The sequence below is a fragment of the Physeter macrocephalus genome, chromosome 15, assembly GCF_002837175.3.
Source record: "Physeter macrocephalus isolate SW-GA chromosome 15, ASM283717v5, whole genome shotgun sequence".
NCBI classification, from domain to species: Eukaryota; Metazoa; Chordata; class Mammalia; order Artiodactyla; family Physeteridae; genus Physeter; species Physeter macrocephalus.
This window is the reverse complement of record NC_041228.1, coordinates 18,681,622-18,707,499: the sequence shown is the minus strand read 5'-3', so window position 1 is coordinate 18,707,499 and position 25,878 is coordinate 18,681,622. Positions and strand designations below refer to the sequence as shown.

The 25,878-nt window shown below is 35.0% G+C and overlaps 1 protein-coding gene across 10 annotated transcripts in view; it reads right to left on the bottom strand.

Annotated features, from left to right (window-relative positions):
• TAF2 (TATA-box binding protein associated factor 2) overlaps positions 1 to 25,878 on the bottom strand; it is an 80,990-nt gene that overhangs the window by 36,932 nt on the left and 18,180 nt on the right. For 6 of the 10 annotated variants that reach the window (XM_055091024.1, XM_007127705.4, XM_007127709.4 and 3 more), the window contains 15 exons: positions 25,394 to 25,535; positions 23,690 to 23,921; positions 21,216 to 21,400; positions 19,793 to 19,906; positions 18,118 to 18,217; positions 16,394 to 16,479; positions 13,400 to 13,535; positions 12,238 to 12,392; positions 11,470 to 11,584; positions 11,007 to 11,116; positions 9,068 to 9,133; positions 6,801 to 7,053; positions 5,150 to 5,290; positions 2,894 to 3,034; positions 2,421 to 2,531 (listed from right to left, as the gene is read on the bottom strand). In XM_055091024.1, coding sequence (XP_054946999.1) covers positions 2,421 to 2,531; positions 2,894 to 3,034; positions 5,150 to 5,290; positions 6,801 to 7,053; positions 9,068 to 9,133; positions 11,007 to 11,116; positions 11,470 to 11,584; positions 12,238 to 12,392; positions 13,400 to 13,535; positions 16,394 to 16,479; positions 18,118 to 18,217; positions 19,793 to 19,906; positions 21,216 to 21,400; positions 23,690 to 23,921; positions 25,394 to 25,535 — 2,087 coding nt within the window. Of the gene's footprint in view, positions 1 to 2,420; positions 2,532 to 2,893; positions 3,035 to 5,149; positions 5,291 to 6,800; positions 7,054 to 9,067; positions 9,134 to 11,006; positions 11,117 to 11,469; positions 11,585 to 12,237; positions 12,393 to 13,399; positions 13,536 to 16,393; positions 16,480 to 18,117; positions 18,218 to 19,792; positions 19,907 to 21,215; positions 21,401 to 23,689; positions 23,922 to 25,393; positions 25,536 to 25,878 lie in introns of those variants that run through there. The other 4 variants (XM_007127708.4, XM_007127711.4, XM_055091023.1 and 1 more) reach the window with 3 other exon arrangements.

Genomic DNA, 25,878 nt, shown 5'->3' with positions numbered 1-25,878 from the left:
TGCATATTTATTTAAGAAGACAAATTTCATAAATGTATATATGATTTATTAGAAATATATGTTAGAAATTCATGCGTATATACAAAAGATTTTCATATAAAATGGCTAATAACCAGGCTTGAAAGGGATTTAATTTTAGTCTTCTTGAAAACTAAGTTATCTAGAATAATGAATTTAATGCTCCTGCCCAATTCATGAGATGTTAAAATTTTAAAAAATATCTCCCCACCCCCAAATCCCAACTTCTTTTTGGCATTTAATGTTCTGTATTTCTAATTTAATCTTAATTGCAGAAAAATCTTTCATTTCTTCTCATGCACTTTATAACTTTATATAGTGAACCTTTTTTTAAAAAATATGCTTAACCAAAGCTCTCAGAGACAAATCATTAGTGGTTGGAAGTGAAGTACTTTAAAAACAAACATAAGAAAATCAATGAAATATTCTTAGGCACCATCCAATCACATCTTTTCTTCCAGTTTTAATCCATTAATCTGCAAATCTTTAAAAAACAACAAAATCTTTTTCTCTCAACCATAATTTTTAAGTTTTGACATCAGACAAATCTGGGTTTTACTCCTGGCCCTACTGCATATATGACCTTGAGTAAATCTGTTAGCTTTTATTAGCTTCTATCTCCTCAAATGGAAACTGAGATAATTATAGTATCTATCTCAGAGATCTGATGAGGATCATATTAATCGAGTTTTGGTACAGGCCATGGAACATACAAAAAACTAGTTATTATTACTGTTGTTATTATTTGCATTTATTTTGTCCTTAATGTCTTCAGGGATTAAGATGTATGCTAGTCTTAATTGAAGACAATTATATCTTCAAATAAAAGAAATTCACGTGTAGATGAAGAAAGCAATACTATAAGTGAAAGTCAAAACAAACCAGATTAGGAAGGAAAGAATCTTACAAAAACTTTTTTAACAATATTCAAAAATGGAAAGAAAAAGTGTATCAGCTATAATGTATTCTTTTAAAGAACTAATTTTTTTAAGGACTCTTAAATCATTTGAATGTTACTCTACTGACTTAAAGAGGAAAATTTTGCCTTTTTGATTTTCACTATAAATCACCATTTGTAAATAAAATACCTGTGACTTTTTAAAAATTTATTTATTTATTTATTTATTTATTTTTGGCTGCATTGGTTCTTCGTTGCTGTGCACGCGGGCTTTCTCTAGTTGCAGCGAGCGGGGGCTACTCTTCATCATGGTGAGTGGGCTTCTCACGGCAGCGGCTTCTCTTGTCACGGAGCCACGGTGTCTAGGCGCGCAGGCTTCAGTAGTTGTGGCACGCAGGCTCAGTAGTTGTAGCTCGCGGGCTCTAGAGAGCAGGCTCAGTAGCTGTGGCGCACGGGCTTAGTTGCTCCGTGGCATGTGGGATCTTCCCGGACCAGGGCTCGAACCCATGTCCCCTGCACTGGCAGGCAGATTCTTAACCACTGCGCCACCAGGGAGGTCCACTTGTGACTTTTTTTTAACTGTTGTAATGTTTTATTAAACTTCTCATGAATTCAACTTATCCTACAAGTTACATGTGTCACTACATGTGCTGTTCCTTCTGCTCAGAGCAACCTTCCTAGGCTGGCCCCTACTCAGACTGGGAAAATCCTAGTGTTTATGACTCAGTTTGAGGGTCACACCTTATGTACAAAACTTCCCTGAGTGTCTGTCTATACCCTTGGAAGAAGGCACTACTTCCTCCGAATCGCCCTAGAAATTTGTGTATACATACCTCCACTTTAGCAGTTATGAACAACCTGTTTACTTGTCTGATTTCCCCATTAGGCTGAATCCTTGAGGCCCCAGAATCAGACTGTGACATGCAGCAGTTCTTCAATAGATGTTTAATTTAAATGAAATTCCAGAAGGCAACTACCACGCATTCTTTCTATGTAACGTGGTATACTGCCTAGCATAGCATATATTCTCAAAAACACTTGCTGATGGTTAGAACGATAACAAGTAAGGTGAAATAACTTTTGAAGCATGGCATTCAATAGCTATTTACTAAATAAATGAATAAAACACACATAATGGTAAAAAAGAAAAAGTCAAATTCATCAATGAACAAGTTATCCCAAGAGGAACTGGTTTCTGGGTATTACTTGATAAAAGAAAAAAGGAATAAAAATAAAATTGGGCTGTCAGACTTCACCAAAACAAAAGTTAGCTGAGTTCCCAAAATTTGATGTATTTCTATCTCCACATTATAACAGGTATAAGGAACATTTAAAAACCAAGTAATCTTGGTTTTCATCTACTGATTATTATAATAAATCATGTCTGTATATTTCTTTCTCTAGAAATTTCAAGTATAATGGACACAACAATGATTTCACAGTCTAAGTATTTCTTTAAAAACAAAATATCACTGGCTACTTTTATAATACTAAGATATCTTACCTTATTTTTTCTGTTGTCATTGTACTTGATTAAGTCTAAAATAAATGTTAAGACTTCTTTGGGACAAAGGTTATGAACATCTCTCAATAAAGCCATCGCAACTGGCATAGTCTACAAAAAAAATTTTTTTTTTAAATTTTCATTACTATAATTCAATGAAGTAATATGCTGAAACAGGGTTACTCTGGGGCTGACACAGGTATCTGGATGGACCCCAACCCCCACCGACTCCTACCCCCTCCCACTGGGAACATGTCTCAAACATGCTAACAAAGGAGCTGAGTAGGAAACCAAGGGGAAAGCTGCATAACTGGATACACTCCGTAGCCCATTTGTTAGAAGAGGTATGTGTAATGTAAATTCAGTTCTGTGTTTTACAAGAGACAAGGTATGGGCTTTAACATTAGATAAGACCATTGTTCAACTTCTACTCCACTACCTACTAAGATGGATGATTATAGCTAGTTGCTTACTGAGCAGGAGTCTAGTTTCCTCACAACCATTTTCAGGATTAACGGATACAGTGGCTGGAGGCATGTGGCAGGCAGACAGTAGAGTTCAATCACCAGTCTGAGAAGATACTGATTCTCCAGTACCACCGCCCCATTCTCAGCCTAAGGAAAAATGGTAAATTATCTAAAATCCAGCTTAACTTTCTCCTTTCCAAATTTTCATAGGCAACTTTTCTAAGGAAGTATATAAGCCTGACTCACAGTGGTAGCCTCTACCAGTAAAACCAAGCTATTCAAACTCGAGGCAGAACTACAGACAGATAGACATCACAGTCCCCAGTACACAGAGAGATTTGGACTACCCCGTCTTCTGATTCAAAATAACTATTCCCTCTAAACTGGGGGACAGAAAGTAGCGTGGCTCCTTTGTTTGCTTGAAGGACCAGAAGCAAGGGGACGGTCAGTGTTACAACAGTTATTATTAATGCTGTAAGAACTGAGGGAAAGTTTTTTTCCATAGAAATAGGACTTAAATTTGATTTAAGCACTAATCCTCTCTCTCTCTTTTCTGCCACTAGAAGTATTATGTGAAAAGTGAACTAGTCTACAAGCACTGCTTTTCCAATTTTTTTGACTGTAACCCACAGTAAGAAATACATTTACATCCCAACCTCACACACACACACACACACACACACACACACACACACACACACGTCATGTATACAAAGTAAAAAATAAACCAAAAAAACCTTACACATACCCTTATTTCATGTGTCGCATTCTGATACTGCCTATTGTTTTCTTTTATTTAAAAAAAACAAACTTCCAAATCGATTTCATGACCCCCCTCATTAATGGATCACAACTCCCAATCTGAATATTGATCTCAGGTATATGGAAGCACAATGGCATAATGAAGGGGACATATTTGGTAGTCACAGAAATTAACTTGCTTCCAGACCATACATTAGTGAAATGGCAATAGAGAGCTGAACAACATGTTCAAGTACTATGAAATGCTCGGTTCTTTAATATAACAGAATGTCTCAGACCTCTTTGATCACACCAATATTGGCTTTCCCCAAACCCGATCTCCTGAATCTGTTCTGCTGATGAAATTCACTATCAAGATGTCATGACTTCCACTCTCAGCATGTGTCTCAATGTGGCTGGGTAATTCTTTTCACATTTCTCTCCATCACATACAAATCTCACCTTGCTTAACATTCCCCTCAACATCTATCATTTCATTTACTTTTAATCTGCTTTCTACCTGCCTCAGAAAAAGGAATGTTCTTATCTTTTCTAAAATTAACCTCACAAGTATGTCCCCACCCACTACTAATAACTTCAGAATTTGCTCTATCTTATGTTTTTTATATTTACTTGCTCCCAAGAGATGAATATTTCATCTCTGCTTCTCCACTGGTTCCTTTCTCTGTGCCAAACATGCCTCAAGCTTTTTCTCCCTCTATACAAAACAAAACCTGGAATGTCCTTTTCTCAGCCTTGCTTTATCCTCAATATGTCACCTTTCTCACACTCTTCAACACCAAATGAGGAAAGAATAGGCTTCATTAGTTTTTTTCTACTTCAACTTTATTCCTCCTTCTAGCTCAATCTGGGCCTTCATTATTAAATTACTCAAAATATTTTACAAATGATTTCCAAATTGCCCAAATGCTGACCACCCTGCCATTCCCACATCACTTCCTAAAACAGCAACTCTATCACACCACCACTTTCTAAATTACCATTTGTAAAAAACTTGCTATTTGATAAAAATATAGTGTGAAACACTTCACATTCTCGATATTATTTAATTCTAAAAAAAGGTAAATTTACAGTTGAGTAAACTGAGGCTTAGAGAGTTAAGAAACATGTCCTCTTGCAAACTGCTAGTAAGCAGCAGAGCTGGGACTGAAGCTAGAGCTGCGTGTTGTACTGTCTCTGCCTCAGAGGCGCTGCCCACACCCTACAAGGATGGCCGTCAGAAGGGCTTACCCATACCACCATCCCCCATGTAACTAACCAAAAAGCTAAATTATCCATTTCTACTCACTTTAGTATTAATATGGACAGTGACTTACTCGCACACAGTTCATAAAATCAATGAACAACTGAAACTTTGGAAAACATTTTAGAATCAAAAAGAGAACACAGACAAAATCATTTATAAGAAAGTAAATAATATGTGAAGAGTCCCCAGGTTAAACTGAGATATACAGATATTGGCAAAAAACAATCATAAGAAAACTAGAAGGGAAACTGTACCTTCTGTAGAAAGTAACTTTGAAAGCTCATAAAGTTGTTTGTTTTCACAATGTTTGGACAAGTTTTACAACAAAACATCCTAGTAAAGAGTGACTTCATGGCTGGTGGTCCTGTCCATGTGCTCACCATTGAATTTGCAATCTGCAAGTAATTAGAAAATGAAGTAATTTCCATCACCATGGAAAACATATTTTTAAATAAATATCTTTCTAAAAGTTATGAATACAATCAGATTCATTTTTAACAATTTCAGTTCTTAGAAATTTAATACATTTTAGCTTCTCATGATCATTTCCAAGAAAATGTATATAAATATATTTATATATTTATAAATATATATAAACCCCACCCCACCCCTAAAATTCTTATGTACACTCGTAACTGTTTTCTACAAGTTAGTTTCTAAATTGGAGCACTCTTCTTATGCTTTAAGAAAACTTGTTTGCAAAGACTTTTATTCTGAGTAAGTTTTGTCCATTTAGGCAGATGCAGTTCTAATGTTTTAAATTTATCAGATAGAAACATCACCATGGATTTTAAATAAGGCTTTTACATCTACCCTAATTTAAAAATAAGCAAGTACAGTGCTACCACTTAAGTCTGTAAGAACACTTTACAAAAAAATCCACATCTTGCTATTGATACTTTTAGTGTATATAAAAATCATGTCTGAAAAGAATGAAATTATAATTAACTTTAAATAAGTCTATAATTTTATGGATCTGCTAAGAATTTAGCATGTGAGAATCACGAAGAACGTTACAGGAGCAATGAAATTACATCCTTAGCAGATGATTATCAAAGAAAATCACATTTTCCCTCATATATCTGAGTAGATGTAGGAATCAAACTGCTCACTAGTTACCATTAGAGATAAAACAAATCTAAACCATTATAATGTGTTGAACTGTTGGACAAGTGGATTTAGCAGGGAGGAAGGCAAGAGAGTTACTATAGGGAATGAACCTAGTAACAATATGCTTTCTAAATACCTGGAACCCAGTATTTCTGGCCAAATATTTGTCTGCATTTTCTGGCTTTCATTTGTTCTACCTTCAGGTTTTTTTTTTTTTAACCTAAAGAAAAATATGTAGTTTTCTTAATAAAGTAACTTTTCTAATACGTTAAATAATAGAACCCATCGTTTTAAATTCCATATCCCTAATATTGATTACTAAGCTCAAACCAACAAGAAATCACCACCACAGTGGGATAATTAAGATGAACTGATTTCATGTACTACAATATAAAATATCACTCAAACCAAGGAATTTCTTACATTCTTTGCTTTAACAATTCTTTGCTTGGCAATTCAATAAAATGGGAAAATTCTCTTTGGTTTTAAACTCTCAATTTCAGTTTGACAATTATAAAATTTTAGTGCATTATTTATTTTCAGGTCAAAACGTGTTTCTTCAAATCAGCCTTGTTAAAAACATTTGGCAAAAGCTTTCAAGAGACCAACCACCAAGTAAAATTAAAGACTACGGTGAATTTTAATTCACCTTCAGAGATTTTTGTTTTTTAATTTTTTAATTTTTTTAATTTTTTTTTTTTTTGCGGTACGTGGGCCTCTCACTGCTGTGGCCTCTCCCGTCGCGGAGCATATGCATCAGCCATCTTGTTTTCTTTCTACTGTACATAATCTCACCTTTGCAAGGCAGAAGCAAGCTGACATTCTCACGCGGTAGAAACACTGCTCCTGTTCTAATATGTCAGTAAGGGCAAGCCGAGATGCTGGAGTGGGGAACTTTTCCAAGGCCAAAATGGATTCTTCCTGTGCCACAACATCCCTCTCATAGCGGAGCTGATACTGCCACATAAAATCCGCTTGCTCAAATTCTACTTTCCTCAATACCGACATGTCTGGGTCTATCCTTATCCACAGCAAAGGAGAATCAGCACTGCAAGAAAATATAATTTTCTTTTTATTTTTTTAATTTCATATATTTATAAAAACACAGCATTTATTAACCAGATTCCCTTCTCCATGCAGTTTTACTGCATTCATGTTTTTAAAAATCACTTTGACAATTTTCTCATTAGGTTTAATATGAATTTCAAGTTTCTCACAATGTCTAATCTATATGGATCTTTTTAAAATAAATTTATTTATTTGTTTATTTATTGCTGGCTGTGTTGGGTCTTCGGTGCTGCACGTGGGCTTTCTCTAGTCGCAGCAAGCGGGGTCTACTCTTCGTTGCGGTGTGCGGGCTTCTCTTATCGCGGTGGCTTCTCTTGTTGCAGAGCGTGGGCTCTAGGCGCGGGCTTCAGTAGTTGTGGCTCGCAGGCTCTAGAGTGCAGGCTCAGTAGTTGTGGCGCACGGGCTTAGTTGCTCCGCAGCATGTGGGATCTTCCCAGACCAGGGCTCGAACCCATGTCCCTGCATTGGCAGGCGAATTCTTAACCACTGCGCTACCAGGGAAGCCCTATATTGATCTTGTTGAAACAAAAAAATCCATCTGAAAATATTATTTTGGGGATTTTGATTAGTGATTGTATATAATGTGAAAAGGAGAAACTGGACCAAATTTCTTCATTTTCCTTCCTAAAGTCTAATACTTGCCAATGGCTATAAATGCCTCTTTATGAGACATCAATCTGTAACTAAAATAAACTTATTTCTTTTTTTTCTTAATTAACTTATTTATTTGGCTGCATCCGGTCTTAGTGGTGGCACGCAAGATCTTCGTTGTAGCATGCGGGATCTTTACTTGCGATATGCAAACTCTTAGTTGCAGCATGAGAACTCTTAGTTGTGGCATGTATCTAGTTCCCTGACCAGGGATCGAACCCAGGCCCCCTGCATTGGAAGTGCAGAGTCTTAGCCACCGGACCACCAGGGAAGTCCCAGATAAACTTATTTCTTATTAATTTATTAATTTGTTTAGCTGACTTTTTTTTTTTAATGCTAGATTCATGATCATTTTTATCAAACAGAAAGTTCTGAAATCATAGTTCAGAGGTATAGCATAAATTTATCCTCATGTACCTCTCAAAGTAACAAGAACAATTTTAAAAATCTAGTCTAGGGACTTCCCTGGCAGTCCAGTGGTTAAGACTCCACACTTCCACTGCACAGGGCTCGGGTTCGATCCCTGGTTGGGGAACTAAGATTCCTCATGCCGCCTGGGGTGCGGCCAAAAAAGAAAAAAGCAACCAGCCTAAAAATCTAGTCTAACACTCTTATCAAAGAACACCATCTGAAATATAAAATCAATTCAACAAATACTACTGGGTACTTACTACAGGCAAGGACTTAATATGCAAAGATTATATAAACTGTGTAATAAATAGAAGTGATATTTGGTAACCAAGTTAGTAAATAATTACAGATGTTCTATAAAAAATACACAGGCACAATATGGATGGGTGAAATAAACTCTGAGCTACATTATATTTAAAAATAAAATGCCTGTCAATCAATAAATATTACCACAAAATTTTTACAATGATAAAAATTGTTTTTTGCAAACATAGCAAGTCTCAAAGTGCCCTGGGGCTTTGTCCAAAGACAAAGAAAACCAATAACATCTGAGAACTCACTGGAAATGCAAACTATCACCACCCACTAGTGAAGAGCTGGGTCAGAAACTGAATTTTAAGGAGATTCCCCAAGTGACTTACATGCACTTCAGTTTGAGAAGCACTGCTCTAGAGGCCATCAGGGAAGCAAGAAAGCTAATTCAAGGCTACTTCCTCTGAATTTCACCTGGGCCAGGCTAGATTTACTTTTCTCTCTTTGATTAATTATAATTTTATGTTAAAATTTGTTTTCAACATAAGGTTTTTATTGCCTTCTAAAAGTATTAAAAGCACTAATTTCAGGACATTTACATACTTTTAGATGTAAATATATTACAAGACAAATGAGAATGCAGAAAATGTTATATCCTTAAACTTAAGTAACCAACTTACTCCATTGCAGAAAGATCCATGTCAACTTCTTCGCCATTCATCAGTGGAATTTTTTTCTTCTTATTCCTACATTTAAGGAAAAGTAAGTCTGAAAATTGTGACATTTCCAATTCTGAAAACAGATAAAGAGCAGCTGAAGTTCAAATTAAGAATTTCACATAGTGTTGAAAGATATCCTAAGGAGGAAGAGATAGAAAATGTAATGGAATTTAAACACCACAAAACCTGTCTATTTTGAAACTGAAGGGAATGAAGTAAATGATATTAAAATGTCTTCCTGATCAACGTTTAACAAAAATCAGAAATATACAATTAAATGTTAACTTAAAACATATATATAGTCCCAAGAACTGGTACCTGGAAGTTTTATGCAGAAAGATAAGAGATCTACCAAATAAAGAAATCCTTTATAAAAAAACAAAAAAAAACCAGGCCTGAAATGAGACATGAATAATTCTGAACATGTTATGTACATGCAAGGTGCTGTCCTATATGAAATAAAGCAAGTGGTAAACTACAAAACATCTTAACAGTACTAATTAATATGTATAATTAATTAATATGCACAAGATTTAAGATAAGCCAGAACAAAAGCAACTGCTTCCATGCAAATTACTCCTGAATCATAAAATCTACTGGACACTACACTAAATGCATGGTCACATGAGGACAAAATAGGAAAAGAGAGCACAGTCTTCTTATGTTCCTCACACCAAAGGATACATAAATGACGTGCTATTACTACAGAGAAAGCAAAACAAAGGAAATGTTATGAAAAGGGTAGCAATCAGATGTTCTCGATTTCAAAGGTGAACAGGACAAAAAGAAGAAGAATTTCACTTTGAACTAAGAAAGAATTTTCACAGAGAATGATTACAGAGATTTCAGAATCAAGTTCTCTAAACGCCTTCAAAATCAACTGACATTCTTATTCTTGTCTGTCTGAGATAACCTAAGTGTAGTCATAAGTATAAGACTTCCGTCCCTGAAATTTTGATATTACTACACATTCCTTTCACTATTCAAAGCATATGCTAATAGCTGCATTAAAAAACAAAAAAGTGGTAAAGAAAAAAATATATTAAATAAAAGATGAACCATTGGACATTTTTTAAGTAAACTGGTAACGTGCCTTTGAAAGACATCAAGAATGTTCTTTCAGGGCATGGTGATACAGAGAAAAGGGAGAATAAAGGAGATGTAGTAAAGAAGATGCAGGGGCTTTTCGTGACATATGTATTCAGCTACTTTCCTTATAGTCAATGATCATTTCCCCAATATTTTCTGTAGATATTAATCAAATGAGACTAATAAGAATGAAACTAAGCGATTTGTCCTGAATTTTTCCTGGCTCCAAAAACTCAAACTTCCATTCCACCTTCCCCTGTCCCTACAAAATAAGGATTCTCAAACCTAAATTTTAAAATTAATTATTTAATTCTAAAGATACAAATGTTGTCAAGAACAGAAAGCAAATAAAGAATGTTTGGGGACTTCCCTGGTGGCACAGCGGTTAAGAATCTGCCTGCCAATGCAGGGGACACGGGTTTGAGCCCCGGTCTGGGAAGATCCCACATGCTGCGGAGCAACTAAGCCTGTGCGCCACAACTACTGAGCCTGTGCTCTAGAGCTGAAAAGCCACAACTACTGAGCCCGTGTGCTACAACTAATGAAGCCTGAGCACCTAGAGTCCACGCTCCGCAACAAGAGAAGCCACCGCAATGAGAAGCCCAAGCACAGCAACAAAGACCCAACACAGCCAAAAATAAATAAACTAAAAAAAAAAAAAAAAGAGTGTTTGGTAATACTAACTTGAAGTAAAAGGGGGAAAAATACTAGATAACACGTTCTCTAATTAAAAATTAGGTATACATTAGGGTTTTTATTTTGGCATTTTAATCTGTGAGACTGAAGTTTATAGTTATGATCCAATGCCTACCTTCTGCTTTTGGAATGGCAGGGTATATCATGTTTAAGACTGTTTTCTTCAATTTGCAATGTATGATTGAAGGATCCATCTAACTCCTGTACTGTCACTTTAAGTGGTCCCTTTAAAAAGAAACATACTGTTCAAAGATAGTACTAGAAAAAAAACCAATGTGTTCTTATGTGTACAGGTATATATATCAAGATATAAAATAACACTATACAAGACCTCCACGTGGAGACACAGAAAGGCAGCTGGTGCCAGAGGTGGGGATAACTGGGAGAATTTGTCTCCTCCAAGATCTCTATCAGCAACCCTCTTCTCCCTTCCCTGACACTTGGTGTTTTCTCAATTTCATTCTTTGCAAACAAAATCTCACTATGAAACTTCCAACCAGCTCCCCACCCATAAACCCTTGCTTTATTTAAACTGGCGAGAAAGCAGTGCAGAAGGCCATTTTGGAAAAAAAACTTACCACATATTTCTGAGTTCCAGGAGATGTATAATCTTGTTTTATTTCCAATTCCAAGACATTTCGTTTTCTATTAAAGGCAAAACTTCCATAAAATTTTACCACTCCGCTCTGGTCTCTGAAGAATTGTAAAGGAATTTTTGCATGCTAAAATAAATACATACTAAACAAAATAAATTATTCATTAGGGTAGTAATAATTTTCAAATACATTCCCCCAGGTTCAAAGCTTAAGAGCGTACTCCACTCTAAACCAGGTGGCAAAGTATTCAAAATTCTTGTGAAAAATGTTTCCCCAGATTTAAAAAGAAATTCTGAAACATTAAGAAATTAGTTCTTTTGAAAGAAGCAAAACTATTCCACTGCGTTATTAATATAGTGCTTTGAAATGAAAAAAATGTAACAATTGAAAAGTTCCAAGATACCACTCAAATTGTGCCAACCTCTAACCACATCTAAAAGTCACCAGACCACTGCATCTTACAAGTAATCCTACAGGCCTGTCTGGTGGATTATTTACCTCCCTCACCATCAAGCCTATTGCTATACTCACACACTAAAAGGTACTTTAAAATATGCCAAATTTTACAAATACAGATGTGTATGTATGTGTGTCTCAATAATTAGTAGGCACCTTAGAGGAAATGATTTACAGTTCCTGGTTATTTCTACTATTATTTACCTCCTTTCATCCCACAAAGCCCTTTTCTTCCTCCTTCCCCTTATACACATAACCTTCCCTCCTTTGCTGAACTGCTATTGAAAAGGATACACCCACTGCTTTATTAAAGGCTGGATGTCTTTGCCAGAGACATTCGAGATGGATTTCAAAAATCCAGATGTGGAAACCAACATCTGACTCCACATATGTGACTGGAACTTCTGAGATGAAGCAGTACTAGCCAAACTTAGCAGTTTATTGAAAACCTGCAAGAATCAAAGTATCATTTAGTTTGTATAAGATAATATACATTGCTTGCAATTCTGTACTATTCCCACTTTGCATTATAACTTTATTATAGACAATTACAGAAGACAATTTCACATCTTACTTCACTGACTGTTTCAGTTAAAGACTATTAGCAGTGGAAGCATGAAAAGATTTAAACAGCCAGACTATAAAATCATTCTTCCTCTAAATATAATTGAATTTTAATGACATCCTGGCCAGACAATGAATACTGTGTTTTTAAGAGCTATAATAATATACAACACCTATAACATATTGTGCTACGAGTTTTACATAGGAACTATACGTTCTTTAAGAAGTTGAGAACACTCATTTGCATTTATACCACTCTAAGAAGTGAACCGGCTCTTTACAGACCACATCTCATTTAATATTTCTGTTCTTTAAAGGCAAGATAAAGGACAGAAGGATTCAAGAAACTTAACTTTAAGGCAAATTTAAAATGCTTTTTAAAAAAAGATTACTAAAAAGTTATTTTCCACTTACCTCTAAGAATACTATCAATGGAAAAAGAATAGCTGAACATTTATAATACAACTGGCTTCTATTACCTCAACTAGTACATATCAACTATTTCCACCAAAACTTGCTTAAAACATATGGCAGAATTTAGCGATAGCAAAAATAACCAGCTTTTAGATAAATTTGTTTTTTTCTATTGAAAATATTTGTAAATGGCACTTCACCCTTAATATTCTAAATAATGCCAAACACAAAATCATAGCATAAACAGGTTTTACTTTTAACCTCACATTTTAGTTTTATCTGCATAAAAATCCTGCATTAAGTGGGTCAAGTATTCATACCCACTCTACATCTGAGGAAACACAAACGAAAAGAACAGGTTATTTACTGGGCAAACAGCTAATTGGATGCCCTTACTCCTATTCTACAGAATAGTATTCAGATTATATACATATAGAACAGATCTTTCTTTACAATTGTTAAGTTCTTTAATACTTACTTGTAACATAAATTCCATACTGATCCTATTTTCAATCAATCTCATCACAAGGTGAGCTTTACACTGAAACATAGTGTAGTATTCCCAGGAGAGTGTATGTGGATGCTTTATGGAAAAGTGTAGATGGGATGCTGGACTAAAAAAATAAACAGATTTGTTTAATATAACAAATTTGAATTAAATAAACAATAAATTTCATAGCTACATCAAGACAATAAATCAAAAACCTCATGGGAATACCTTAGCAACTTCCTTAGTATGAGAGCAACGAAGACTAGGAAACATCTAAAAATAACTTAACTAGACATAAAGGAAAATTTGAATGAACAGAAACACATGCCAACCTCCTGGTAGGAAGACACAAGAGTGTAAATATTTCAATGCTTTCCAAATTCATCCACACAATCAATGCAATTCCAATCAATATCCCCAGGTTAAAGCATACACAAAAAACATTCAAGATGGAGTACATATCTTAAACAAAAACAATTATAAAAGTACTAGAAGAAAATAAAGGAAAAAAATTTCTTTTCATAATTTTGGGGTGGGAAAAATCTTCACAAGGAAAAATATAAAATCCAGAGGACATAAAGACCAGACTATGTAAAAATTTAAAATTCTGACATGAGATCATCAGTAAATTAAAAGATAGGTACAGTCTGTAGAAAATATTTACAACATACATGAACATTTAAGGTGTTTAGGTATACTTTTTTATGATTTCAAATAATGCTACAGTGATTATCTTTTCATACATGTGCAGGTATTTCTGTATGGCAAATATCTAGAATAATTTCTGTATGATAACATACTCAGAAGTTGAATTGCTGAATCTAAAAATTACCCATTCTAAAATTCTGATTGATATTAACAAATTACCCTTCAAAATCAGTGTACCAAATTATACTCTCACAATCAATGTGTAAGAATAGTCATTACACCTCCTTAAAAAGCATGGCATACTGAAATATAAAATTTTGTAATTTGATATTTGAAAAATTACTTTTATACTCCACTTATTACTTCTGGGCTTATGGACAACAATATGAAAAAGGTTAAATAAATTCCAAGGTATAATGGAATACTATATAGCACATAAATAGAACAAAGTAAATTCCGTATAGTCACATGGAATGCTTGCCAAGATACAGAAACGGTTAATTTTTCTAAAAAAGTACACAGTAACACGCATGACTAAATTAAATTTTGTAACTGCCATATACACATAAATAAAGACCAGAAAAAAAAAGAGGTCTGGAAGACAATATACCAAATTTATAATCATGGTTATCTCCAAGGAGAGGAAGTGATGGGAGTGAGAAGTGGTAAGAGGGCTAAAAAAGATCTTTTACTTTTTACTCCACATGCTTTTCTGAACTGTCTTGTTTTGAATCTCTTCAAAGAGCATGCATTCATGTGTTGCTTTTATACACAAATTTTGAAAATCAAACATACAAAAGGAACTAAATAAATGGACAGAAGAAAGGTAAAAGCATTTAGTGTAAATAATTATTTATACACAATGGGAATGCTCTAATTATATGCTGGGAAACTGCCATATAGCAGGCAGTCAAGAGAAGAAAGTGAAAGGAACTAACATTTTAATGAGTGCATACTATGTATAAAGCTTTATCTCAAGTAATCCTGGCAACCAACATGGTTAAGATGGATCATCATTGCTGTTTTACACATTAAAACATACACACTCACAAAGGTTACACAATTTTCTAGGCTCACAAAAATCAGTAACTACAAATATCCAAGTCTGTCTAACTCCAAATTCCTATGCCTTCCCACTGACTTAATCTTGTCTCAGTGACCATACTTCCACCAAATCAAAAGGCTACAAACCACAGAAAAAACTGCTTTTAAATGTGCACAATAAAATACGCAGGTGGGTCTTCCCTGGTGGCGCAGTGGTTGAGGGTCCGCCTGCCGATGCAGGGGACGCGGGTTCGTGCCCCAGTCGGGGAGGATCCCGCATGCCGCACAGCGGCTGGGCCCGTGGGCCATGGCTGCTGGGCCTGCGCGTCCGGAGCCTGTGCTCCACGGTGGGAGAGGCCACGGCGGTGAGAGGCCCGCGTACCACAAAAGAAAAAAAAAAAATACACAGGTTTACAAGGAAACCAATTATAATGAAATACAGTTATCAAAATATTTTTTAAAACTATGACATTACCAACATATGTGCTAGTTTATTAATGCATTAAATAACAAGATCTAGCAGTGGTCTTCTGTAGTAATTTTAAGGTAATGAGTGTAAAGAATATTTCAAGATACTTGCTAACAATTAAAATGTGACAAGAAAACATCCATGATTTCTACTGTTGACAAAGTCACAGCATTGTCTGTTACCTACAGTCATAATTAAAAGAAATATGAAATTTCAGTTAATGGTGAGTAAAAAATACAGAAAAACTTTCCCATCCAATTCAATCCATATTCCCTTAGGGAATTCATGGACCCTAGAACAAATAAGAATCCCTGCTAGTACCATTATGTTGTTATAAGTGGTTGTCTCAGTGACTTGCTAAAAAATAGAAAGGGAAAGAAAAGAAGGAAAGTGAGAAAGAGGGAAATGAAAGGAAAGAGGGAAAAAAGGAAAGAGTAAATAAGTGTCTAGGTAGCTGACCATTCAGATAAATAGGTATAGGTAAGATGTGTTGATGCTGAAATCATCTACTTTGCCTTTTCTATTATTTTTAAACATTTACGAGAATAGTATGATATATTAGCATTAGGAAATTAACATGAAAAAGAAAAAAGCTTTATTATTTTTAGTCTTTTTTTAATGTTTAAATCCATTTACAGTCATCACATGCAATAGTAATGAAAGGAGTAATTAGAATACTACCAATGTCTGTGGGCTCAGTATTATTACAGACCATTATTACCACTTCTTTGGCCTGTGTGGGCCTCGATACACATACAAGTGATCCTAAAAGACTAATCCCATAAAACAAGGTTTGTAGTATCTCTGAACAATAAACATACTTATCCTTCTCTTTTCCTCCACCAAATATGGGATGTAATAAAACTCCACCAGTTTTTAGTTCGTACGCCACTATTTTGTCCAGCTCCTTAAAAAGATATAAAAATAGGGGTCAGTGAAAATTATTTTACATATCAAATTTTAGAATTCAACTGTGGTTTTGAATTTCCTGGAATCAGAATGTAAATTTCTGAAAATAAATGAAATGTATTTGAAGGGTAGTTTATGTTATAAACAAAGCAGACTACCCAACTGGCTGAATGATAGAGCCAAAAAGCCTTCTCTATTTTGTGACTTTAGGGCTGGCCAGTAGCCTGGCAACTTTTCCTAATGGCTCTCCCCAACCTCTCTGACCTGTTCTCCAAGTTTATTTCTTCCTTCTCTGTATTTTGCTTCTGGTGGAGGATTTAAGCAAGTAAAAACAAATAGGGATAAAATTATGTCAGGATCTATAATTTTAAAACTTCTCTAGTTTTCTTTAATATGACACAGATCAAAATGAAAAAATAAAAGTTTAAGTGGAAAAAAAGACAACACAACTGTGCTGGAAATTCATGACTAGTTTAAGTAACATACAAGCAGTACAGAGAAGTGGTAAAAATCATAATGAAGTGGTTAAAAGCCAGGTTTGAGTCCTGGCTCTACTACTTACTAACTGTGTAACTTTAGCCAAATAACTTAATCTCTCTGTGCCTCAGTTTCCTTATCTGAAAAATGCAAATAATAACAGATAGTTAGGAGGATTAAGATAGTTACTATTTATAAAATATTTGTAACAGTGCCTGAAACACTGTAAGTTTTTGAAATTAAAAATGGACTCTTCAGTGCTAGATGTATGAATCTTTTATAGTTCTCGATATTTGAAATCTTTTGCAATTACTTTTTTGGCTTACTTAAGTTTAGGTTTAGATGGTGAAGGTATATAAAATGAGAAAAGAAGGAGGATAGAGGGGGTTTATTTAATGAGGCTATAAAAGGCTGAAATTTTTCCACCTGAGAGGTGAGAAGATAAACATGATATGATTAAAATGTATATGAACAGAATGGGCTAGGCAAAATACAACTGACTTTCTCTTTTTGGTCAAATCTTTAAATAATGGGAAAAGATGTGAAAATGACACAGAACATAAATACACTGAAGGACTAGCCAACATACAATAAGTACTTATTATGACCTAGGCACTATGCACATTACATGTATAACGTCTCACAATCCCTGTCCATACTAGTAGTAGCAGTAGATACTACTACTACTTACTCTCCTTATACAAAAGACGCTTGGAAAGATTAAGCAAACTCATAAATAAAGCTTGTGAATGTATGAAGCGAAATGAAAAGCAAACTGACTCCAGAATCTAGGTTCTAAGCCTAAACAAATTTAGAAAGCACAAAATTACATTAAAAATGACTACTATGAGGAGCTGGAGTAGTCTAAACATCCAGTTAGTTATCTAACAACTAACTTGATGTTTAAGGAGCTTAAATATTCTCGTTCTTAGCAAAAAAGTCTTTGGAGGCCAACACTGACAATGGAAAGCAGATAAAATAGACCATTAGTCTTTCTCTGTAAAATGATTCTCATTTTGCTGGAAAAACTCAGGGACTTTCAAATGACAGTAAGTATTTTATAGTTACTAAAAAATACAGGACACATGACTTGAAAATCTGGAGAACACTAACATGTCTTATTGACTTCTAAGTGGATAATGGATCTAGTTGCTTTTACCTCTTTAATCCAATGGCGATATTCATTAACACCAAAAGTTTTTTTCATCCAGAGACCGTAAATATAGCCTGAAATTCCCTTCAATACCCATTCATCAGACCTAAGCAAAAAGTCAAATAATAATACATCATTTTATATATTTTTAATATAAATAAAATATAATAAATTTTATTTTAATAATAAAAATTCTTGAGATTTTTTTGGCCAAAGGCCACAGAGGGTAACAGAACAAGCATTAGCATGTACTTCTCTGCCTTCTTAAAGAAAATGAAAGTTATCAAACCATTTGGTTTTCCCACCTCCTCTGGCTGAATTCTACCTATCCATTCATTGCACCTGCTTCACATCTGGCATCAACTTAATTATAAGACCACTTTATACTCTTGCTTCAAGGTACCTATGTTTGTGCTTTGCTCTTGTACCCAAGTCTGCCCATACTGTCTGCCTCTAAGGAAAGACGTGCACATAGCCAGGACCATACTGCTCAATTCTTTTTCTTTTTTTTTGATTGATTGATTGATTTATGGCTGCGGGTCTTCCTTGCTTTGCGCAGGCTTTCTCTAGTTGCAGCGAGCGGGGTCTACTCTTCATTGCGGTGCCTGGGCTTCTCACTGTGGTGGCTTCTATTGCTGCGGAGCACGGGCTCTAGGCACACAGGCTTCAGCAGTTGTGGCTTGTGGGCTCTAGAGCGCAGGCTCAGTAGTTGTTGCGCACGGGCTTAGCTTCTCTGCGGCACGTGGGATCTTCCTGGACCAGGGCTCAAACCCGGGTCCCCTGCATTGGCAGGCGGATCCTTAACCACTGTGCCACCAGGGAAGCCCAATACTGCTCAGTTCTTAAAAGTCCACATTCTTTTATTATCAATCCCATGCATAATTATCAGTGAGATCCTAAGACCTCAAGTTTAATTACTTATTTTTAGTTTCTTAAGTGGAAAGGCAATGACACCTTTCATTCATTTATTTATTCGTATGTTTATCCATTCATTCATTCATTTGTTCATTAAAACATTTTGTCTATCATGTTCCAGACACTATCCTTTAATGAAACTATGTGTCTTAGGAAAATTACAAATCAAGAGGCCTTACCCTCCACCCTTTCCCCTCCAGAAAGAAAGAAAAAGACACCAAGACTTACATACTATATATTATAATCATAAGGTATAGTCTTAGGGGAATTTTGTCTATTTCTTCAAATTCACTTCAAGTTTAAAAAAAAAAAAAGTGTTTTATTTCTCACATCTTTCAAGTAAATTAGTACAAATCCAGGAACTAACAAGAAAATCCCTGTAGTATCATCACTATTGTAGAGGACCATTATTTTACCTTATTACCAATTGCACTGAATATTGACATCAGAATTCTAACTATAGTTCTCTGTACACTGAAGTCCTTGAATCTACAGTATTTATTTAGTTCTTTAAGAAACTGATGTTATCAAAATTCTTACCTTATTCTTATTGCAAATTACAAAATTAACTCTATCGATATACTGAGGACACGGCCAAAAATTTAGGATGAAATTTACACTGATTACTTTTCTTTAAATATATATAATAGTGTCTGTTAATTATCTGCAGTTAGGACAAAGTTCAACTTACACTGCAGGAAAAGAAAATAAAAATAAACTTTCCTGATTCTTCTTCTCAGTAGTTGTAAACTTTGAAATTACTCACCAAGACATTCTGGATATGAAACATCCAAAAAACTGCTGGGCCAAGGACTGGGCTAAACACCTTCTAGTCAAAGGTGTCTCATCTATAATCATGGCACTGTGTAACAGATTTGTGCTGGAATTTAAAAGAAGAGACAGCTCATTATAACCAAGAAATAAATAATTATTCAATCAAAATAAAATAATCACACTTTTAAAATAACGGAATTTAATACATAAAGGAGAAAAACCAGAATACTGTCCCCAAGAGCTTTTACAATTTTAGTTGAAATTCATAATCTTAATAACTTTTGTTTAAAGCAAGGACTGTAATGTTTCCCACCGATTTCCATGAAAAATATAAATACCCTTTTAGGGGGGTAGGGGGTTGCAGCATCAATCAGAAACTGATGTGTTAATCAGAGACTAATCGTTTTATGAAGGGCTCTTCTAATTTCAAAAATCTTTTCCTAATAATACTATTAATTTTTTGTGCTATATTATTTACTTTCAAATGCACTGACCCATCAGATTGTCTAAACAACTCTGAAGAATGCAAGAACACTATTATTATGTCCATTTTACAGATGAGAAAATAGACCCCCCTAAAAAAATGACTGACCCTGAGACATATAACTTCTAAATTTAGCACTTTTCAAGGAATGAAAGAAGGGAGGCAGGTAAAGAGGGTAAAAGAAAAAAGAAATAAAATTTTCTCTTTTTTTTTTTGCATACACATTTCTGATGATATCAGTAAATTTTTAAATAGTGCTAGGACAAAAACCTCACTAGATACCCATATCTGTATCATTTTTGTTTTTAATGCATAAGCCAAAAAGAGACTAAAACACATATGTAAAAAATTAGTATCAGTTAATTCTGGATAAAGATAATATGAATCTTTTGGGTGATTCTGAAATGTTCTTCTTTATGCTTTTCTACATTTTTCAATTTTGAAAACACTGGATTTTCTACAAAGCCAACCATAACTAAATTGAAGGGAAAAGGTTCAAACTGCATCTTAAAATTGATCACAGGGGCTTCCCTGGTGCTGCAGTGGTTAAGAATCTGCCTGCCAATGCAGGGGACCTAGGTTTGAGCCCTGGTCTGGGAAGATCCCACATGTCGCGGAGCAACTAAGCCCGTGTGCCACAACTACTGAGCCTACACTCTAGAGCCCGTGAGCCACAACTCCTGAAGCCCATGCACCTAGAGCCCGTGCTCTGCAACCAAGAGAAGCCACCGCAATGAGAAGCCTGCGCACCGCAACGAAGAGTAGCCCCCGCTCGCCACAACTAGAGAAAGCCTGAGCACAGCCACAAAGACCCAACGCAGCCAAAAATAAATAAATTAAATTAAAAAATAATTTAAAAATTGATCACAAAATAAATAACCTATCTTCACATCATTAACCTAATTTAGGCCTTTTGAATTTGGATACAAACCTAAAAATGCTCATGGAAGCATAAGCAGCCACTTCAACATAAGCCTCATCGATGAACACAGTCTTAAAACAAGAATATGGGTATCGACACGTAAGAATTTCTTCATAAAATTCAAAAACTTCATGAAGATACGACGTGGTATGTTTAAGCAATGGAAGAAGTTGAGGTAAACAAAAATGAGTAACCTAAAAATAAAAAGCAGGGAGGAAGATCATTAAATAAAAGAGTTAACTGAAATCTTAAATTTCCTAAATATCTCAGTTATAAATGAAGCTGCATATAAATCCCTCCCCCCCACCTTTTTTTTTTTTTTTTAACAAATCCATGGCACTGAGAGAAAACATTGGTATGAAATTAGTGACTATTTTTACTATGTTTACAAAATATTCACTGCACTAAGACTCAAATTCATGATGGATTATACGTCTGAAATGCTTAGATCCAATGAAAATAATAACTCTGCTTCCAAATTACAGTTTCTTTTGCATATGCATACAAAACAAGAACAATCTAAGTTTCCAAGGCTTATTGTAAACCTGCCTTTGATTCACAAATATCTAACCTAGTGAATACTGCACATCATAGTACTATCTTAAATAATTAACAGTCATTATACTATCTTCAGTACATATAAAAAACAATATGAAAACTGCAGGGAAGCTTACTGGTAGTGAGGAGATAAGAAATATCAGCAACAGAAATAATAATTCTGATTTTCTTACATTACATCCCACTTTGGACACAGACACGCAAATATCACATACTGTCTCACTGTCTCTTATTACGATTCTGTGCCAAATGAACAACATCAATAATGACATATCACTCTGACTAGAATGACTCAGCAAGGTTTCATGAAGACTACATTTGTGCTAATCTTTTTGAATTGAACAGAAGTTTCATAGGTAAGGAGAGGAGGAAAAGAGGACATCCCTAACAGTCAAAGACAGGAAAAAATATGGTTTGGTCAGAAAAAAATCTAAGTAAACTATATTGAATATAACAAACATAAATAGAAAAGTAATGAGGAAAAAGCTAGAAAGGAATATTAGGGTCAAATTCTAGAAGCTCTTGAAAGCCATGCTAAAGAAATTTGATTACTGCAGGATATGGAGGCAAGGAAAGCTTTTAATATACAATAAAAAACTATTCTTCTGGCAACATTATAAAAGAACAGATTAGAGACTACCATAAGTGAACGGTGAGCATTTATTTAACATTAGTGGTCAGGGCCCAAACTGCATCATGATAAGCACTCCTCTTGGTATACAAACAAAAAATAAAATACTATTCATCAAATAAAGAAGACTCACTTTTAGACAAAACTACATGATAGCAAATCTACTGATACTGCAATAGAAACTATTTATTTGAGACAGAGAAAGATTAAGTCATGGGCTTTAAGTATTCAGGAAAAAATATTTCTTGACTGTCATTTACCTTTCTCCCATCCAATGGCTCAGAGTGGGAAAACAAAAATTCTTCCAAAATACAAAGCAGGTACTAATCAAATCTTGACTTTCAAGTTGATCATTTACCAAAGATGATAAAATTCACTGCCAATCTTATCAGTGAATATACTTTTAGGAGTCATTGTCAAGACACCGAAAGCAAATCATTCATAAAATATCTTGAGTATTTTCCATGAGTGATTTTATAAATCTTGTAAATTTCAGGAAAGCAAATACAAGAGCAGACTGAGGAGCTCACTGACTTTCCTGGTTGCCCTCAATTTTTGCTCAAACGACTGAAAGAAGTTGAGATATACACAGTCACAATGTAAGCCTTACAATTAAAACTAAACTAACTGTAATCAAAAACATAAAGGACTAAGAGTAAATATTCATTCAAATGTTACTTTAAGCCTATACAGCAGCTATGAGTGTCAATAACCGATGAATCACTTTTTAACCACCAGAAAGTTGATGCTTGAGGAGGCCTAAAAGCACTATGGGGCTTATCAATTGATATATGATTTGTGGCCAGATATGGGATGGGAGGACATTGGGGGGAAACTTTCATTAGTTCATTGACCAGAATTCTAACCCTGCCTGCCTCAGCCTTTTCTCTTCCCTCTATATATGCTGAAGAGAGAATAAATCTTGCTCTTTAATTTTGAAATTGTAGTATTTCAGATTCTGGAGATGGAACTATAACATTCATAAACTCATGTTAATTCTGTAACACAATCAGTTACAGAAATCAACCTATATTCTAACCAACCTATACTCTAAGGTATACTTGAAGCTTTTTTGGAACACTAAGCCCTCTGGTGAAAATAATATGAAATTTTAATATGCCAGCATTTTAAAAGGAGTTCATGTCATTACATACTTCAGATAAAGAAACCTTTTCTCTCTAGTGATAGTTCTAACAGTTGAAAGAAGAATTAAGAAAAACTTAGTATTTAATTAATATTCTTCTGATTAGGCATGAAACAGTGGGAGGGGAAGAAGCAAGAAGCTATGATTTACCTCATGCATATATGGATCTACAAGTATTTCAAAAGGTCCAATGGCCAAGGAGATATTCGACGCAGCTGTTGGAATGGTAAGCATGTAATGGAAGGTTTTCTTCCTCATATCATGGGTATACACTGTCTCCACCAAATCTCCATTGGAAACAGCCACCATTGCAGCATCCACTGTAAATTCTAATTTCCACGTACATAATTCAGAGTATGAATCAACACATGGGAACCAAAATCTAGAAAAAAGATCAACAGTGCAGAAAACATGCTGAAAGTGTAACCTACATTGTTTCTGCCACATATAAGTTATTTTTAACATTAACAGAATATGCACAAGAAGAAACTTTAGCTATTTTCCCACTGATGTTTTTTACTGAGCAACCTGAAAGAATGTGATTAAAGATAAGGTCCTGTCTCCAAATATTATTGGCAATATTAATAAAATATATCATGTAGTACCTCCAGTTTAAACCCTGAAAAGAGGTAAGCAATTTTTAGTTTCCAATTTTTTAATTAAAAATAATTTTACTTGTATATTCACAGTCAGTTTTTATGTAGCATTCATTTTTGGAAACTAAAAATGCTTACAAAAAAATTTGTTTTTGTTTTTGTTTTTTTTTGGCGGTACGCGGGCCTCTCACTGCTGTGGCCTCTCCCGTTGTGGAGCACAGGCTCTGGACGTGCAGGCCCAGCGGCCATGGCTCACGGGCCCAGCCGCTCCACGGCACGTGGGATCCTCCCGGACCGGGGCACGAACCCGCGTCCCCTGCATCGGCAGGCAGACTCTCAACCACTGCGCCACCAGGGAAGCCCATTTTTTTTTTTTTTTTTTTTTTTCAAAAAAAGTTTTTAAAAATATATTCAGAATCTATTCCATAACGTCAGGAAACTGCTTTTCTGGAGTATGTGATGCACTGCATAAATTCAAACAGTGCTGGTAAAGCCAGACATAAAATTTCTATTCAATGTTCTATTCAGATCAGGTTTTACTATGTGCCAGGGTCTGTACTTGTTACCGAAACACGGAGAAATATAAGACATCATCCCTGGCTTGGAGGAGTTAATAATCTGAGGAGACTACGCATAACATAATATTTCAATAACATGGTTAACTGTAGAGCTATGAGAATGAACTACAATTACATGCAAAAATAAAGGTACATCTCACTACCGCAATGTTACACAAGAAAGGCAGATATAAAGAGCGTAAGGCATATGCTTCCATTTAATAAAGTTCAAAGATAAGTGTAATCAATCTACAGTATTTTAGAAATCAGGATGGTGGTTGCCCTAGGGCAGGAGGCCATCAGGTGGGCAAGAGTGAATGGAAGTGGGTAGAAGGGGGTACTCTGTGATGCTGGTAATGTTAATGTTCTTTTTCTTGATGTGAGTGTGAATTACACGAGTTCGTTCACTTGTGAAAATGTATTGAGCTTTCTATTTACAATTCGTGTAATTTTCTGTATGTTTTACTTCAATACAAAAGTTTAAAAAATTAAAGAATTGAGACGACTTTAGAACAGTAGACTTGAAAAGGAAAGGAGGGAAGACAGGATTGAAGAGGAACAAGATTCAAAAGAGGTTCAAGTAGTTGGGGATCAAGCTCAAACTTCTCATTTTACACTAAATACATGTATTGCATATTCATAGAAAAAAATGCAATTGAAAAAATGATATCAACTGAAATACGTAAGAATTAGTAATCTACCTTGTGGAATTTTGATACCCACAAGAGAAAACATGAGCACCTCTCTCTGCCATACTTCCCTCTACACTGGGCACCACAAAATGAAGACCTCCTTTTGGCTGATCCAAAGAAAAATTGATGTGGATCTTTAGCACCTTTAATTCTGCAACAAATAAATACATACATACATTGATATATAAAAATATAATTAGGTAACAGTGGTCGATATAATAAGGGCAAAGACTTACACTGAACATAAAGTGGGAATCAAAGGCTGAGTTTTACATAAAAGATCACACTACTTAACCTAGTTTAGGCTTTTACCATCTCTTTGCCTACAGGAACTCAACAGTCTGCTTCCACTGGTGCTCTTACCTCCACTCAATTCTAGTCACTGCTAGTTGTGTTCTCCCAAAATATTGGTCATACCATATCCCCCTCTCAACATTTCTGACAATGCTATACTGCCTAAAGAAGAATTTAAAACTACCACATAGCTAAGGCCT